The sequence below is a fragment of the Ceratotherium simum genome, chromosome 15 (assembly GCF_057802395.1).
Source record: "Ceratotherium simum simum isolate JZ-2026a chromosome 15, ASM5780239v1, whole genome shotgun sequence".
In the NCBI taxonomy this organism is placed as follows: domain Eukaryota; kingdom Metazoa; phylum Chordata; class Mammalia; order Perissodactyla; family Rhinocerotidae; genus Ceratotherium; species Ceratotherium simum.
In genome coordinates, this window is record NC_141914.1 from 25,182,019 (window position 1) to 25,197,410 (window position 15,392).

A 15,392-nucleotide genomic window follows, 5' to 3' on the forward strand; every position below is an offset into this window, starting at 1 on the left:
GATCAGCTTTGACATAAGCATACACCTATGAAACCATCGCCACAATCAAGAACATATCCATCACCTCCAAAAGTTTCATTGTTCGCCTTTGTCATCCCACCCTCTTGCCCCTCCTCTCCCAGTCTCCCCACTCTAGTCATCTCCAGACAATTGCTGATCTGCTTTCTGTCAGTACAGATTATTTTGCATTTCCTAGAATTTTATATAAATGCAATAATTTAGAATGTACTCTTTTTTGTCTGACTTCTTTCACTCAGCATAATTATTTTGAGATTCATCCAAGTATTATTGGTATACCAATAATTCATTCCTCTTTATTACTGACTATTCCTTCATATGTATATGTCATAACTTACTTATCCTATCACCTGTGATGGCTTTTTGGATTGCTTCTAGTTTTCGGCTATTATAAACAAAGCTACTATGAGCACTTGTGTACAAGTCTTTGCATGGTATGTGCTTTTATTTCTCTTGAGTAAATATCAAGCATGGCTGGGTTGTATGGGTAGGTGCATTCTTAACTATTTAATAAACTGCTAAACTGTTTTCTGAAGGGGTTGTACCATTTTACATTCCCACCAGAGGTGTAGGAGAGTTCCAGTTGTTCCACGTCTTCACCAACACTTGATATGAACAAGTCTTTTTAATTTTAGATATTCTAATATAGATCGTGATATCTCATTGTGATTTTAATTTGCATTTCCCTAATGACTAATGATGTTGAGCATCTTCTCAAGTGCTTATTTGCCATTCCATATATCTGCTAAGGTGAATGTCTATTCAAATCTTTTGCCCAATTTTAAAAAATTGGGTTGTTTTCTTGTTTTGAATGTTTGAAAGTTCTTTATATATTCTGGATATAGTTCTTCATCAAATATATGAATCTCAAATATTTTCTCCCAATGGCTTGTCTTTTCGTTATCTTAACATCTTTTGAAGAATAGAACTTCTTAATTTTGATAAAGTCAAGTTTATCATTTTTTTCTTTTAGAGATTTTGCTTTAGAAGTCATATCTAAGAAGTCTTTGCCTACCCTAAGGTCACAAAGATTTTCTTCAATGTCTTCTAGAAATTTTACAGTTTTAGCTTTTCATTTAAGTCTATGATCCATTTTGAGTTAATTTTTGTATGTGGTGTGATATATTGATCTAAGTTCATTTTCTTTTGCATATGGATGTTATGATAGACAGAATAGTGCCCTTCCCCAAAGATGTCTATGTCTTGGTTCCCAGAACCTGTGGCTGCGTTAGGTTATGTGGCAAATGGGAACTAAAGTTTCAGATGGAATTAAGGTTGCTAATCAGATGACCTTAAAATAGGGCGATTATCCTAGATTTATCTAAGTGGGCCCAATGAAATCACAGCGACCCTTAAAAATGGGAAGGGGGACTGAAGAGAGAATCAGAGATAGCAGTGTGAAACGGACATGGTCCATATTGCTGGTTTTGAAGATGGAGGGGGACACAAGCCAAAAAATACAGGTGGCTTCTAGAAGATGGAAAAAGCAAGGAAACAGATTCTCCCTTAGAGCCTCTAGAAAGAACACGTATCACAGCTTATACCTTGATTTTAGCCCAATGAGACCCCTTTTGGACTTTTGACTCCCATTATTATAAGATAATAAAATTTGTGTTGTTTAAAGTCACTAAGTTTATGGTAATTTCTTATAGCAGCCATAGAAACTAATACAGATTTTCAGTTGCTCAAGCACCATTGTAAAGACCATCCTTTTTACACTGAATTCCCTTTGATCTTGGTGGAAAATCAATGGACCATAAATGTGTGAGTCTGTTTCTGGATTCCATTCTATTCCTTTGATCCATTTGCCTATTGTTACACCAACATCACCTTGTCTTGATTACTGTAACTTTGTCATAAGTCTTAAAATTGGATAGTGTAAGTCCTCCAACTTTCTTCTTTCTTAGTTGTTTTGGCTTTTCCAGTTTCTTTGCATTGAAGTACCTTGTCAATATCTACAAAACAACCTTTTATGATCTTGATTGGGATTGCTTTGAATTCACAGATCAATTTGGGGAAAATTGATGTCTTAAGCATTTTGAGTCTTTTGATCCATGACACAGTATATCTCTCCATTTACTTAAGTCTTCTTTAATTTCAGCAATGTATTGTAGTTTACAATGTATAGGTCTTACATATCTTTAATCATATTTAGCCTTCATATTTTATATTTTTCCAAGCTAATGTAAATAGTGATTTTTTAAACTTTTAAATTTCCAAATCTTAATTGCTAGTGTATGTTTGTCTTATATCCTGAAATCTTGCTAAACAGATTATTAGTTCTAGTGGCAATTTTGATAGATTCCATGGAATTTTCTAAATAGACAATCATGTTGTCTATGGATAAAGACAGTTTTATCTCTTCCTCTCCAATCTGGATGCCTTTAATTTCTTTTTCGTGTTTTACTGTATTGGTTGAAATATCCAGTAATTTGTTGAATAAGAGTGAGCGTGGATGTCCTTGCTTTCTTCTGAACTTAGGGGGAAAGTGTTTAGACTTTCACCATTAGGTGTGGTATTAGCTATAGGTTTTTTGTAAATGCCCTTTTTTAAGTTGAGGAAGTGTTTTCCCTTCCTAGTTTGGTGAGAGTTTTGATCAGAAAACGATGTTGTATTTTGTCAAATGTTTTTCCTGCATCTATTGACATGATCATATGGTTTTTTTTAATATGGTACATTAATTTTCTACAGCTGCTGTAACAAAGTGCCACAAATTGGGTGTCTTAAACAACAGAAATTTTTTCTGTTATATTTCTAAAGGCTAGAGGTCCAAAATCAAGGTGTCAGCAGGACCATTCTCCTTCTGAGACTCTGGGTAGACGCCTTCCTTTCTTCACTCCAGCTTCTGGTGGTAGCAGTCAATTCTTGGTGTTCCTTGGCTTGCAGCTACATCATTCCAATCTTCGCCTCTGTTGTCACATGGTGTTTTCCCTGTGTGTCCCTGTCTTTACATGGAGTTTTTCCCTTCTTATATGGACACCAGTCATATTGGATTAGGGCCCACACTAATGACCTCATCCAAAATTGATTACATCCTTAAAGACCTTATTTCCAAATAAGGTCACATTCGTGGGTACTGGGAATTAGGAGTTCAACAAATGTTTTTGGGGGACACAATTCAACCCATGACATATGGTAAATTACATTGATAGATTTTCACATGTCAAATTAACCTTGCATCCCTGGTATAAACACACTTGGTCATAAGGTATTATCCTTTTTATATATTATTGGATTTGATTTGCTAAAATTTAATTAAGAATTTTGCCTCTGTGTTTATGAAGGATAGTGGCCTATGGTTTTCTTTTTTCTTCTCTTATTGGTCTTTGTTTAGTTTTGGCATCAGAGTAATGCTGGCCTCATAGAAAGAGTGGGGAAATATTCCCTCTTCACTTTTCTAGAAGACTGAGTGTGGGATTGGCATTATTTCTTTCTTAAATGTATCATAGAATTCACCAGTAAGCCATATAGGTCTTGAGTTTTCTTTGTGGGAGGCTTTTAAGCTACAAATTCAATTTCTTTAATAAATATATGACTACTTAAGTTATCTACTTCTTCTTGAATGAGCTTTAGTAGTTTGTGTCTTTCAAGGAATGTGTCCATTTTATAGCATACAATTGTTCATAATATTCCCTTATTATTCTTTTTACATCTCTATAATCTATTTTCATTCCTGTTGTTAGTGCTGTCAGGTAGATTTTGGTTGTACAGCAGAGTGGAACCCTGCCTGGTCTTTTTGCGCCATCCTCTCACCATCCTGTGCTATATCAGATGCTCCACTGCTATTCATAGGGTTTTCATGGCCAATGTTTTCCAAAGTGGAGGGCCAGGTCCTTCTACCTAGTCTGTCTAGTCTGGAAGCTCCGTTGAAACCTGTCCACCAGGTGTGACCCTGCTGGTAATTTGAAATAATGCTGGCATAGCTTTCAGCATCACAGCACCAGGCAGCCGCCACAGTCTGACAACCAATAGACAGGGTGGTGTGGTTCCCTAACCAGAAAACTCTGGCCAGTGGCAGTGAGAGCCCAAACGTAGACCACCAGGGCTCCTCTCGTTCCTGCTGGTAGTAATTTGATTCTTCTCTCTTGTTTCCTTATTTCAGTCTGCCTAGAGGTTCATCAATTTTATCGATCTCAAAGAACCCACTTTTGGTTTCATTGATTTTTCTCTTTTGTTTTTCTGTTACCTATTTCCTTGCTTTCTGCTCTGATCTTTTAAAATTTCTGTCCTGTTTTGGCTTTCATTTGCTCTTAAGGTAGAAGAGAAGATCATTGATTTGAGAACTTTCTTTTCAAAATAGATATTTTAATACTCTAAATTTCCCTCTAAGTACTGCTTTAGCTCTATCCCACAGATTGTTATGTGATGTGTTTTCATTTTTATTCACTTTAAAATTCTTTCTAGTATTCCCTTTGCATTCTTAGTTGTTTGTGGGTTATTTAGAAGTATGTTATTTAGTTTCCAAATATTTGGGGGATTTTCCACATATTTGTTATTGATTTTTAATTTAATTCTATTGTGCTCATAGAACATACTTTGTATGATTCAAAAAAAAAAAACTGAGGTATAATTTGCATACCACTTTGCATGGTGTAAACCCTGTAAATTTATTGCGATTCGTTTTATGGCTTAGCATATGGTTTATCTCCATAAATGTTACCTATGCACTTGAAAAAAATGTGTATCTGCTGTAATTGAGTGGAGTATTCTATAAGTGTCAGTTCGGTTAAGTTGGGTGATAACACTGTTCAAGTCTTCCATATTCCTCCTGATGATCTATCAATTATTGAGTGACACAGATATTAAAATCTCTGACTATAATTATGAATTTGTCTATTTCTCTTTGTAGTCCTATCAGTCTTGCTGCATATATTTTGAAATTCTCTTATTAAATGCAAAAACTTGTAGGATTGTTATGTCTAATTGATGAATTGAAAATGCCTCTCTTTATCCCTGGTAAGAGTCTTTGCTCTGAAATCTTGTCTGATATTAATATAGCCATAAACATTTGAAATTTTAATAGAAATTGGCAAATTTCCTCTTAAAACTCAGTGTCATTATATAAGATGTCCCCCCATTCTGGTCCACATTTATTGAGATTTTGATATCAACCTTCCTTTAAACATGTTTCTTCTGAATTTGGGATGAATTTGGCAAGACTCTTGCCAGGTCTCTGGTTCTCTATCTGCACAATGGTGGCAGTTAACAGCAGCTCTGCCGTCGTGTGTGTGTGTGTGTGTGTGTGTGTGTGTGTGTGTGACAGAGAGAGAGAGCAAGAGAGCACGCCAGCATTTAGGCATGGAGCAAAAGGGAGGCAAAATTTAGAAAATACAAATGAGAAGTACTTTTGCGGTCAGAGAAGGTGATAGGTAAGGGTGCTGGCTGCTCTAAGGCAGTTCAAGATATCAGGGCCAGGTGAATTAGATCTCATGGCAGTGAACTTGTGATCTCAGAGTCACTGTTAATAATTTTTAAGAAATGGGGTCTTATAGATGTACCCAAGATTGGAGTCAGGCAACTGTATTTATTCTTTTAATGGGTGGGGGAAAAAAAAAAACACCATTTGCGACATTCAACAAAGAAAGTAATGAGTACAGGGAGCCAGAAAGGGTTCACTAAAAACTTACTTATTTTGTTTACTCTTAGTTACCCCGTTGCTAGATCTGGAAAGGTCCCAGGTGCTATGACCCAGAGAGAGGTGTAACTAAGTAGGTTGTCAGAGACAAACAGATGCAGGAGATTCTGGCTGGTGGGTAGCAGGCCACCAACTTTAGACTAGGACTTGATTTTCCTCTTAGGTGTGTTTTAACACATTAGTTCAGGCCACAGCCTCTCCATCAGCCTGGCTGAGACAGCAGCAACACCCCCCAACACACCACACTAAGTACTCAGGTCTAAAGAGCTTCTGTTTTGTAGGCTCTGCAGTCACTAGGACTATAAACAGAATACTGGCTAATTATTGTTTAATTATTGCTTAAAAACCAATTGGCACAATACAATCACTGCATTAATTACCCCATACAGCATCTGCTTTCTTTTTTGCCGTCATCCCCATTCATCCCCAGCCCCTCGCCCCACTTTAATTGAAATTCAGCTTGCTGTAACACCACCTTTCTCCTGGCCAACTGGATCTCTCCATTCACACGAGGGAAAAGAACAAAACAGAGAAGGCCCCGGGGATTAGGGAGTTTTGACAGCTGTCCAAGAGGAGCGCTGAGATACGCGCCAAGTATGAGGCAGGACAGAGACAAATGAGAGACAGAAGAGAGTGACAGGGAGGGAGAGACGGGCAGGGACACATCGCAAGAGGAATGAACCGGACAAAGAATCACAGGACAGACAGAGATGTTTAAGGGGTGCTGAAAAGGGGGGGAAAGAAGAGAAAAGCTAAATAAGAGAAGAACTAAGGAGAGACGGTGAGGAAAATGCGAGAGGCTTAGGAGGGGAGGGAGAGAGTAGAGAGCTTGTCAAGAAGGAGGGGAAAAAAGTCCAGCCTCTGGGGACAGATAGTCCAGCTTGGGACCGGTCAGAAGAGGAGACGGGCAGGCAGGTTGGGGTTCCCCCTCGCACCCCTTGGAGTGGGGTGGGGCGGAGGAGGTGGCCGCCGGGCCCGGAGCACGGACAGCGCGAGGGGAGAGGCTGAGCGCGCGGCGGCGGGGCGGCAGAGCCCCTCGGCGAGCTCGGCGTGCGCCCCGCGGCCCCGGACTCGCCCGGCGGCCCCGCCCCCTCTCGGCCGCCTCCTTCGCCGGGGCTTTTCCTGCGGGGCTCAGGAAGCCGGCCTAGCACAGCCGCGAACAATAGCTCGGGGCCGGCGCCCTGCTCCCGGAGAGGCGGGCGCGGGGCCGCGGGGGAGGGAGGCGGCCGCGCCGCGGGGGGCTCGCGGCGAGTCCCGGCCCGGGCCGGAGCTTCAGTTCGGCTCGGCACTGCCCGGGTCATTGTTGGCCGGGACTGAGGAGCGGGAGCCGGGGGAGGAGCTGGGGAGGCGTCGGCGGCGGCCGAGGGAGCCAGAGGGGGAGCCAGAGAGCGAGCGAGGGAAGGAGGGAGGTAGCGAGCGAGCGAGCGAGGGAGGGAGGAGGTAGAGAGACAGGGAGGGTGGGAGGGAGGAGGAAAAATAAAGAGGAGAGCCGAGCAGGACTGAACAATAGAGACAGGCAGACGGGCGAGGAGGAGAGCCAGCTGCCGCTGCTGGGGGAGAGCGGGCGCACAGGCAGCCCGGACGCCGGCGCCGGGCCCCGGCCCCGGCCAGACAGCAGGCGGCCAGCGCCCCCGGGGAAGGGGTACCATGGGGGAGCCGGCGGCAGGCGCCCCCAGCCCGCCGCGCGCCTCCGCCTGAGGGAGGCACGGCGTGCCCTGCCCCAGCCCCACCGCCCCAGCCGTCCGCCCGCCCAGCCCCGAGTCCGCCGGGTCTGCGGCCGCTGCGCCCCGCGCCCTCCGCCCATCGGGCGCCCCGCCGCCCTCGGCCCCAGGCTTCGCTGGCCCCCGGCTGCCCGCGGACGCCCTCCCCAGTCATGAACCCCCCGGAGGGGGCAGCGGAGGAAGGAGGAGCAGCCGACTCGGACGTGGACGCCTTTTTCCGGACAGGTAAGCCGGGCAGGGCGCGGGGGGCCGGGGGAGGGCCGCTGCCGTGGGCGCGGCGTCTCGGACAAGTTTGGGGAAGGAGGGCTGTTGCTGGGGCGTGCGTGCTGGGGGGCAGTCCCCCTCGTCGTCGGGGCTGGAGTTGCCGAAATTCTTGTTGTTATGGCAATGCTGCTGGCGTTTTGGGGAGGGGTGGGGGCTGGGAGCTCGGCGCCCCTCGCCGTTCTCCTCACTTGCGGGAGTCTGTGTAGGGTAGGCGGGAGGCGGTCCCCTCGGGCCGCCTTCTCCCGGAGCGCGGGGATGGGGCGATGTTGGATCACTTTGCAGCGCGCCGCTCCGGCTACCGGCGTCCCTGGCCCCTCCCTCGGCTGCCCCCTCCCAGCGCTGTCAGCCGGGCTCCAGCCGCCCTGGGTTGGCACCCCTTCTGGGGCCAGGGGCCCGGGGCCCTGATGTGCGAAGAGGGGCAGTGGGGACCGGGAGTCGCGCAGGCTGCAGACTGACAGTCAGGAGCGCGGCGGACCCAGGACGGTCGTGCCTGGTGCGTGTGGGGAGCCAGCGTCTCAGACTTGAGAGGCAGACCGGGATCCGAGGGGGGTGGGCGCCTCAGACCTCCTCCTTGTCCTCCTCTTCTCCAGTTCTGGGAGCGGATGAGCTTTTCATAAGAATCACTCATTCCTGGAAGTCTGAGTTAGCGTCCCCCTCATACACACCCACTGAATCTTTGCTTGCCTGTGGTATGTAAAGCCCCTAGATCTGTCTCTCCAGCTGTTTGCAGCCCCTGCCACCTCCCATCCCCCAGGTCTATAGCTCCTCCTGTTCCCTGGCTGCACAGCCCCCTCTCCAGAACAGACACCGACCACCCTCATCTCCCACCACCTGTGGCCCTGTTTCTCTGATGGCAAGGGATTCCTCATCTCCCCTTTATCTGTGGCTTCCACAAACTTGGTAGAGCTTCTCGTCTCCCACGTCTGGAACCATTTTGTCTGGAATCTTTGTCCCAAGGAGTCCAATAAGTTATGGGGGCCCTGCACATCTGCCCTCTCTTTTGGTCAGTTGGATTAGAGGACATGAACTGGTGGGGTCAGGGATCAGGTTAGCACTGCAGGCTCTCTGCACATCCATCTGTTTCCTAACCTCATTGCCTTGCCCTGGAGGTCATCTCTAGGGAAGGCGGTGGGGTGCATTGTTGGGGAGACTTGTGGCTTTAGAAGTCCAGACTCGATTGGCCCATATGTTCATTTTCTAGTTGGTCTGAAGAGGAAAGAGCTGGAGGACAGGAGCTGATGCCACAGCCTGGAGAAAGCAGAGGGAGCCTGTTTCTCCATCCTGCTTCCCAGGGCGCAGCCTTACCTCCCTCCCTCCTTCCTTTTCCCCAGAGGTGGTTTCTATATACACATCCCCCCTCTCTCTCTGTCTCTCTCTTTTTCTCTCTTTCTCTCTCTCTCTCTCTCTCTCACACACACACACACACTAACTCACACACCCTGCCCAGAACCCAAAGCATGGATTCTAGAGAGGTGCCTGACCTGAGTTTATAACCTGGCATCTAGGGGAGAGGTTTTGGGGGGCTAAGTGGTACCTGGAAACACTCGCTAGGCGGTCTCCCCTGCCCCCCTTGCCTCCCATCTGGGGCAAAAGTCTGCCTTTTCTTAGCTCTGGGGAAAACTCGTGAAGTGCGAGCCTTCCCACCTTCCCTTTCTGGACCCCACTTTCATCTTTTGGTGACCACTCCCTCTTCCCCTTTCCTACCATCCAAACACTAGTTCCCGTTCATTCTCTGCCCCAGGCCCTTGGAGCAGAGCTCAGTTTCTGGAGGCTTGCTAATTTCTGACAAATGAATTCACACAGTGTTAATGGTGTTAATGGCCTGTAATGGTCCAATGTGTTACTTTTCCCAGGGCCTTTCAAAACACAACATGTGGCTTACGTTGTCTAGCTTTGGCTCAAATCATAGAGTAAATGGCAGACTGGGAACTGTCTCCTGTGAGACTCCTGTTGGGGATTTTCTCTTCCTCCTTGGGCAGCCTTGTTGAGTGGGGGCTAGGTCTGATGTGCACTTAGAATCAGAGAAAGGTTAAATCTTCAATGCATAAGGCTGGAAGTGACTGATGACCTGAAACAAGTTGCAAGAGGGAGGGCAGGCTGGGTCTAGGACCGCCCCCTCCTACCCCCGAGTGGCCGTCTGTGCTCTGCTTCCTGATCTTACCCCCTCTAGTCTCTAGCCTTGGCTCTTGCTGGGGATTCTTAAGCCTGGAAAAGGCCATATTTCTTAACCTTCTCCCCTCAGATTCCCTATCTTTGTGGAACATAGCACTATACCTGGTAGGCTAGACAGATTATAAATTCATTCAACTGAACAATTGAGAAACCTTCAAACACATTTTCAAAGTTCCTAGCACCAGGGTTACCCCCTACTATCTGGTGGAAAATTTTGCTCGCGCAAAGACCAGACTGGCAATTGCTTTGTCAAAACCCTGGCGTAAGGTGCTTCTAATTAGGCATGTTTCGAATAATAATGTCATTTTAATTCCTTACTTGTCCTCTTCTGATTATTTTGGTGTTTCAGTTCTCTTGACCAATTAATGAAGCTAGATTCCCTAAATCTCACTTCCCTGCATGCACATGGACACAAACACACACACACACACACCCCAGCCTGCTCTTCCTATAGATTGGTGGATTCCATATCATCTTCCTGGGAACTCTGTTCTATGCCTGGGAAAAGTGTGTTGCAATAATTTTATTGATCATAGTTATGAGGCAGAGGAGAGGAAATATGGGAACTCAGAACTGGGACTAGAGCCCAACTGGAATAGAAAACCCAACAAAGACTATTCAACTCTTGCTAGGAACCTTCTGCTGTCCAGGGTGCTGTGGAATACAAAGGAAATATTCAAAGTGGTCTTTGACTTTGAAGAACTTTAAAAGGAAGATTGACAATTACTGCTCAATTAGAGGTTAATTGCTAACCATTATGGTGCTATAAGATAAAAAGTTGACGGAACTATGGAACTACGGAGGAATGGAGCTGAGAGTAGCCCTTGAAGGGGGATGGAGAGTGGAAAGAGCAGCCTGGGCAAAGGCACAGGGGAGGCTGGGGCACTGACATTGAGGATTGTGGCGCGGATTGTGTGAAAGGTGTAGGTTAGGGAGGAATGGGAAACGGAGGTGGGTAAGTAGGGCAGAGCCAGGTAGGGAGAGTCTTGGAAGCCCAAGAGAGGAGTTTGGATTTGATTCGGGAGTGGTAGGGAGTCATTGGAGGTTCTTGAGCAAGGGTATATCCTGAAGGAAGTGGTATTTGGAAAGGTTAATCTGGGGGTAATATGATTGATGAAGTAGAGAAGAGAGAGAAAGAATCCAGGGAGATGCAAATGTGATCCAGAGCTGAGGAGGAAGGGGCTTGGTCTGGGTTGGTGGCATAAAGGATGGGGAATCAGGAACAACTCTGAGAGACATTTTCAAAGGCAGAAATGTGGGGGTTTCTTGAGAAACTAGTTATAGGGGGAAAAGAAACTTAAGCCCATGAGGAAACAGAAGTGGCTGTGTTGAGAGTGTAGAGGACTAACAGTGTCCCGACTGACATGGTCTAGTTGAGGCCAAGAGCCGGTTTGGCAGGGCAGATAATGACGTTAGCCTTGGACATGGAGAATTGGAGATGATGGAGGGACATCCAGGTGAAGTTTTGTGGGTAATGTGGGACTCAAGACATGAGCATGGGCAGGAGGTTAGGGCTGGTGATGTGGACTTGGAAGCCTTCTCGCTCAAGGCTGGATGCAGCTGAAGCTGTGTGAATGCGTTGACTCTCAGAGGGAGGGAGTGGAGGAAAGAGGGGAAGGGCTAAAGTTAGAATTTGGGGGAAAAACCCTTATTTAGGAAGTGGCAGCAAAGGAGACTTGATCTTGGAGACCCCAGAGAGTAAGCATGGGTTCTGATGTGATGACAGGCTGCAGACAGGTTGAGCAGGAGGAGCACTGGGTAAGTGTTACTGGATGTGATGAAAAGAAGGCTACTGTGAGCTCTTGGGAGCACAGTGTTAGCAGAGGCATTTGGAGTAGGGATTTGGGGTGGAGGGTAGCAATCAGTTACTTGCAGAGTTTATCAGTGAAAAAAAGAGAGGTTGGGGGCTAGTCAGAAGGGATGTTATTAATATCAGGAAAAGGAGTTTTCATTTTTTGCCAGAGAGTCAGAAGAGGTTTGGAGGTGGAAGGGGGAAAGCTAATGGACAGGAAAAACTGAAGATGCTAGATTGATTGTTGAATTAGATACGTGAACAGGTGAGACAAGTGTAGGTTCTGTAACAAAAGGAAGAGCGTAGTTTTGGTGAGCAGAGGAGAAACCTCTTCCTTTAAAACTCAGAGGAAGACAAGAGCATAAATGAAAAGAGATTGATTTGGAAATATCTTCCACCTCTGTCTTTCTGTTGAGCTTTGGTCCTGTGAGTCCAGATATTTTCAGCTGGAGTGTTTGCTGTTCCTTGGACTTTGGCCAGCCTCTAACTCAACTCTGTGTGTCTTTCCAACTGCCCAAACTAATTCCTTCTCTTGTCTTCCTTAATTCTGTAAGTGGCATCTTCCCTCTCCCAGTCATGATATTTAAAACTTTGGTATTGTCTGTGAAGACTCTCTCTCCTCTAACAACCTCTATGGAATTATCTTTCATCGTCAGCCCTTGCTGTTCGCCCGCAGGGTCTCTGCCCGAGGCCAGGACCCATGATGCCACCCATGGACTCCTTTAGTGGCCTTCATTCTTTTCCCCTGGAATCTTCTCTCTCACCCCACTCCAAGTTGGCATCTGCAGGCGGATTACACTTCCTAAATCACTGCTTTCATCACATCACTACCTGCTTTATGAATCTACAGTGACTCCCTTGTGCCTTCAGGGTCAAGTCCATCACTTCACAGCTCAGCTCCAGCCAGGCTGCTCTTCTGCTGTCCAAGGGCACTTTGACTCACATTCCCCTTGAATCATCCATCCCTGGCCCCCCACACTCCAAATCCAACTCATTCTTCAAGACTTGAGCCCCACCTTCTTCTGGGAGCTTTCACAGCTCACAAGACCACTGTCTCCTCCAAATTAGTAAACACTCACTGTCTGTACTCATTTTCACACTTCGTGAGTGGTACTGTATTGTTTTTAGCCCTTTCAGTACACATTGGGTTTGTCTTCCCATTGAAGTTATTTGTTCTTTGGAGGTAAGGAAAAGGATCTTTTAAAAAGCTTGTGATTCATCCAAACCAAAACCAAAGCAAATCACCTCCCCCCAGTATAGACAAAGCAGTCATGGCAAAGGATACGTAGTTGTTCAATGTAGGTGGTGGAGTATTGGTAATCACTGTACGATTCTTTAATTTTTCTCTCAGATGATAACCCCATCCCACTTAGGAATGAGGAACTGGACATTATCATGTCCAGATCGTAGAGAGGGCAGATTTGGGAATAACCACCTATGTTTGTGTGCAAATCTTTGAGTAAATGTCACCACCCTGTCTGTGCATTGCCAGACACCTAAAAGGGGAGGGGTCTCTTACCTCCTGAGCTCTCTTTTGCAGCAAAGGCAAAATACCTCTTTTTGACATTGTGCTTGATATTCCAGAATGTAAACATGATGTTTAATTCAATGTTTATTGTTCCTTTTTGATTCTCCTCCACTTCTACCCATCATGAATTGTGCTTTGGGTCACACGGTTTTCCAGGAACCTAGTAGGGGGTTATTGAGAGGAGTTTGTTGTTGTGGAGAGGGAATGTTGTTAATATTTTTAACATTGTATTTATTATAGGCTATTTTTACATTAATATGTTTTAGAACATATCAGTGACATCCAGATGCACCTCCATAAGATTTGGGAGGCTTTGCTTCATCCTTGTGCTGCCAGTTATCAATAACTTGATTACTGGCACATTCTCTCCAATTGTATTTGAGAATCCTTTGGGGGATGTAAGAGGTGTTGGAATAAACCCAAGCTACAGAAAGAAATTAGATGATAAGTAAGAAAAGTCTTCCTGACTGTCAATAGCAGTAAAGCACAAACAGGTGAACTAGATGTTGGAGAATGAGCACTTTTACTTTTCAAAGTTCTTTCTGGTTCTGGAACTTGGCAGTTGACTTCTGCAGGTAGTCAGTGTGGTGTCGCCCAGTGGTTCTCAACTGAGGGCAATTTTGTCCCCCCGGGAAACATTTGGCAATGTCTGGAGACAGTTTTTTTGTTGTCACAACTTGGGAGGGGGTTGCTGTTTGCATCTAGTGGGTAGAGGTCTAGGGTGCTGCTAAACATCCGATAATGCACAGGGCAATAAAGAATTATCCAGCCCCCAAATGTCAATAGTGCTGAGATTGGGAAACCTTGGTGTAGCCAAAAGATCATGGGCCTTGGATCAGAGAGGCTCAGCGCTAACTAGAGGTAAAATCTTGAGTAAATTATTTACTGTTTCTCATCCTCAGTCTTCTGCAAAGTGGGACTAAGAATTCTGGTTTTACAGATTGAGAGGATTAAATAGGAAAAAATGTGTAAAAAGCATCTGGCCATTTTTGACACACTATAGGGGCACAAGAAGTCCTAGCTGCCCCTATTGTTCCTACTGTTTTAATTATTAAGTGAATGTGATGGCACAGAGCTGGGGGATCTCCAAAAGGGGTGCTGTGCAGAGCTTTTGACATGGGGTGGGAGAAGGTGCTAGAGAGGCAGCATGATGGAGCTCAGGGAGCCTGTGTGTGTGTGTGGAATCTGAAGGTAGAGTTTGGGCCTCAGCTCTCTTTCATTCATTCGTTTAATCACTTGTTTGACAAATATTTATTGAGTGCCTACGGCAGCCGTGTACTGTTCTGTGGGAGCTTATAAAATCATTACAAGAAAGAATGTAGAGCAGGGAGGGAAATGGACATTAATATACCCCCTCAGGGAGCACTTGGATTTAAGGGGTGGGAAAGGGGAGAAAAAGCCTGTGAAGGAGGCTGAGAAGGTCAGGCAAGAGAGCAGGAGGTGAACACTCCCCTTTGCTCTCTACTTATCTGAATGACTTGGGCAAGTGACTTTACCATCTGTGTAAGATAAGGATGATAGCCCCCTGCCCCCCACTTCCCTTATAGGGCTGTTGAGAGACTCAAGATACTATATGTGAAAGGTCTTTATAAGTTATACAGTTCTATCCAGATTTATGTAGATAGTTCCTTCCAAATAGAACATTCTATTACTCTAAGTGCCTCTTCTGGCAAGTATTATCTTATTTAATCTGACCTCCATGGGACCTTTACAGTCCAGGAAGAGAGCAGTCCTTCTCAATTTGGTTTCCCAAGGGGACTGTATGGGGTACCCCCCTTACAACAGGTCAGGGCCCTCATGTTCTCTCCTCCTCTGCAAATGTATAAAAATGCCAGCCCCCCCCCCCCCCCCAGCCCTCCAGGCCCTGGGCCACATGGCCCCATGCCGTCTGGAGGAGCCTAGCAAGAATGGAGTTCTAGCTTCTGCTGAGCCTCAGGTGGGTGCAGTGAATCAGTCCCGTCCTGTCCCTTCTCTGTCTGCATGCAGTTCAGACTCCTGCTGCCACTCCTTTGTGTATGAATGACTGGCAGCAAAATAACTAGGAAATGATTGACGGCCACAGGGCTGTTGGATCAATAGAGCTGCTTGAAATCGTGTCTGCTGAGGAGTGAGGGAACAGAAAGAATCAGCTGGGAGGACAGAGGAATTAATTCAGGGAAGTAAAGAAGAAACTGTTGGAGAATTAGCGTCGTCTCCTCACCTTCTGTCCCATGGCATTATTAGAAGGGCGTGGGACATTAGGTAGAAAACATGGTTTCAGAG

At 45.8% G+C, this 15,392-nt stretch overlaps 1 protein-coding gene across 6 annotated transcripts in view; it reads left to right on the forward strand.

Moving 5' to 3' along the window:
- The first annotated feature begins 7,208 nt into the window (after positions 1 to 7,208).
- The window catches only part of KALRN (kalirin RhoGEF kinase), a 633,526-nt gene continuing 625,342 nt past the window's right edge, over positions 7,209 to 15,392 (forward strand). For 3 of the 6 annotated variants that reach the window (XM_014783031.2, XM_087439715.1, XM_087439716.1), the window contains exon 1: positions 7,215 to 7,599. In XM_014783031.2, the coding sequence (XP_014638517.1) occupies positions 7,527 to 7,599 (73 nt within the window). In that variant the 5' untranslated portion in view covers positions 7,215 to 7,526. Of the gene's footprint in view, positions 7,600 to 15,392 lie in introns of all 6 variants that reach the window. The other 3 variants (XM_087439724.1, XM_087439725.1, XM_087439714.1) reach the window with 2 other exon arrangements.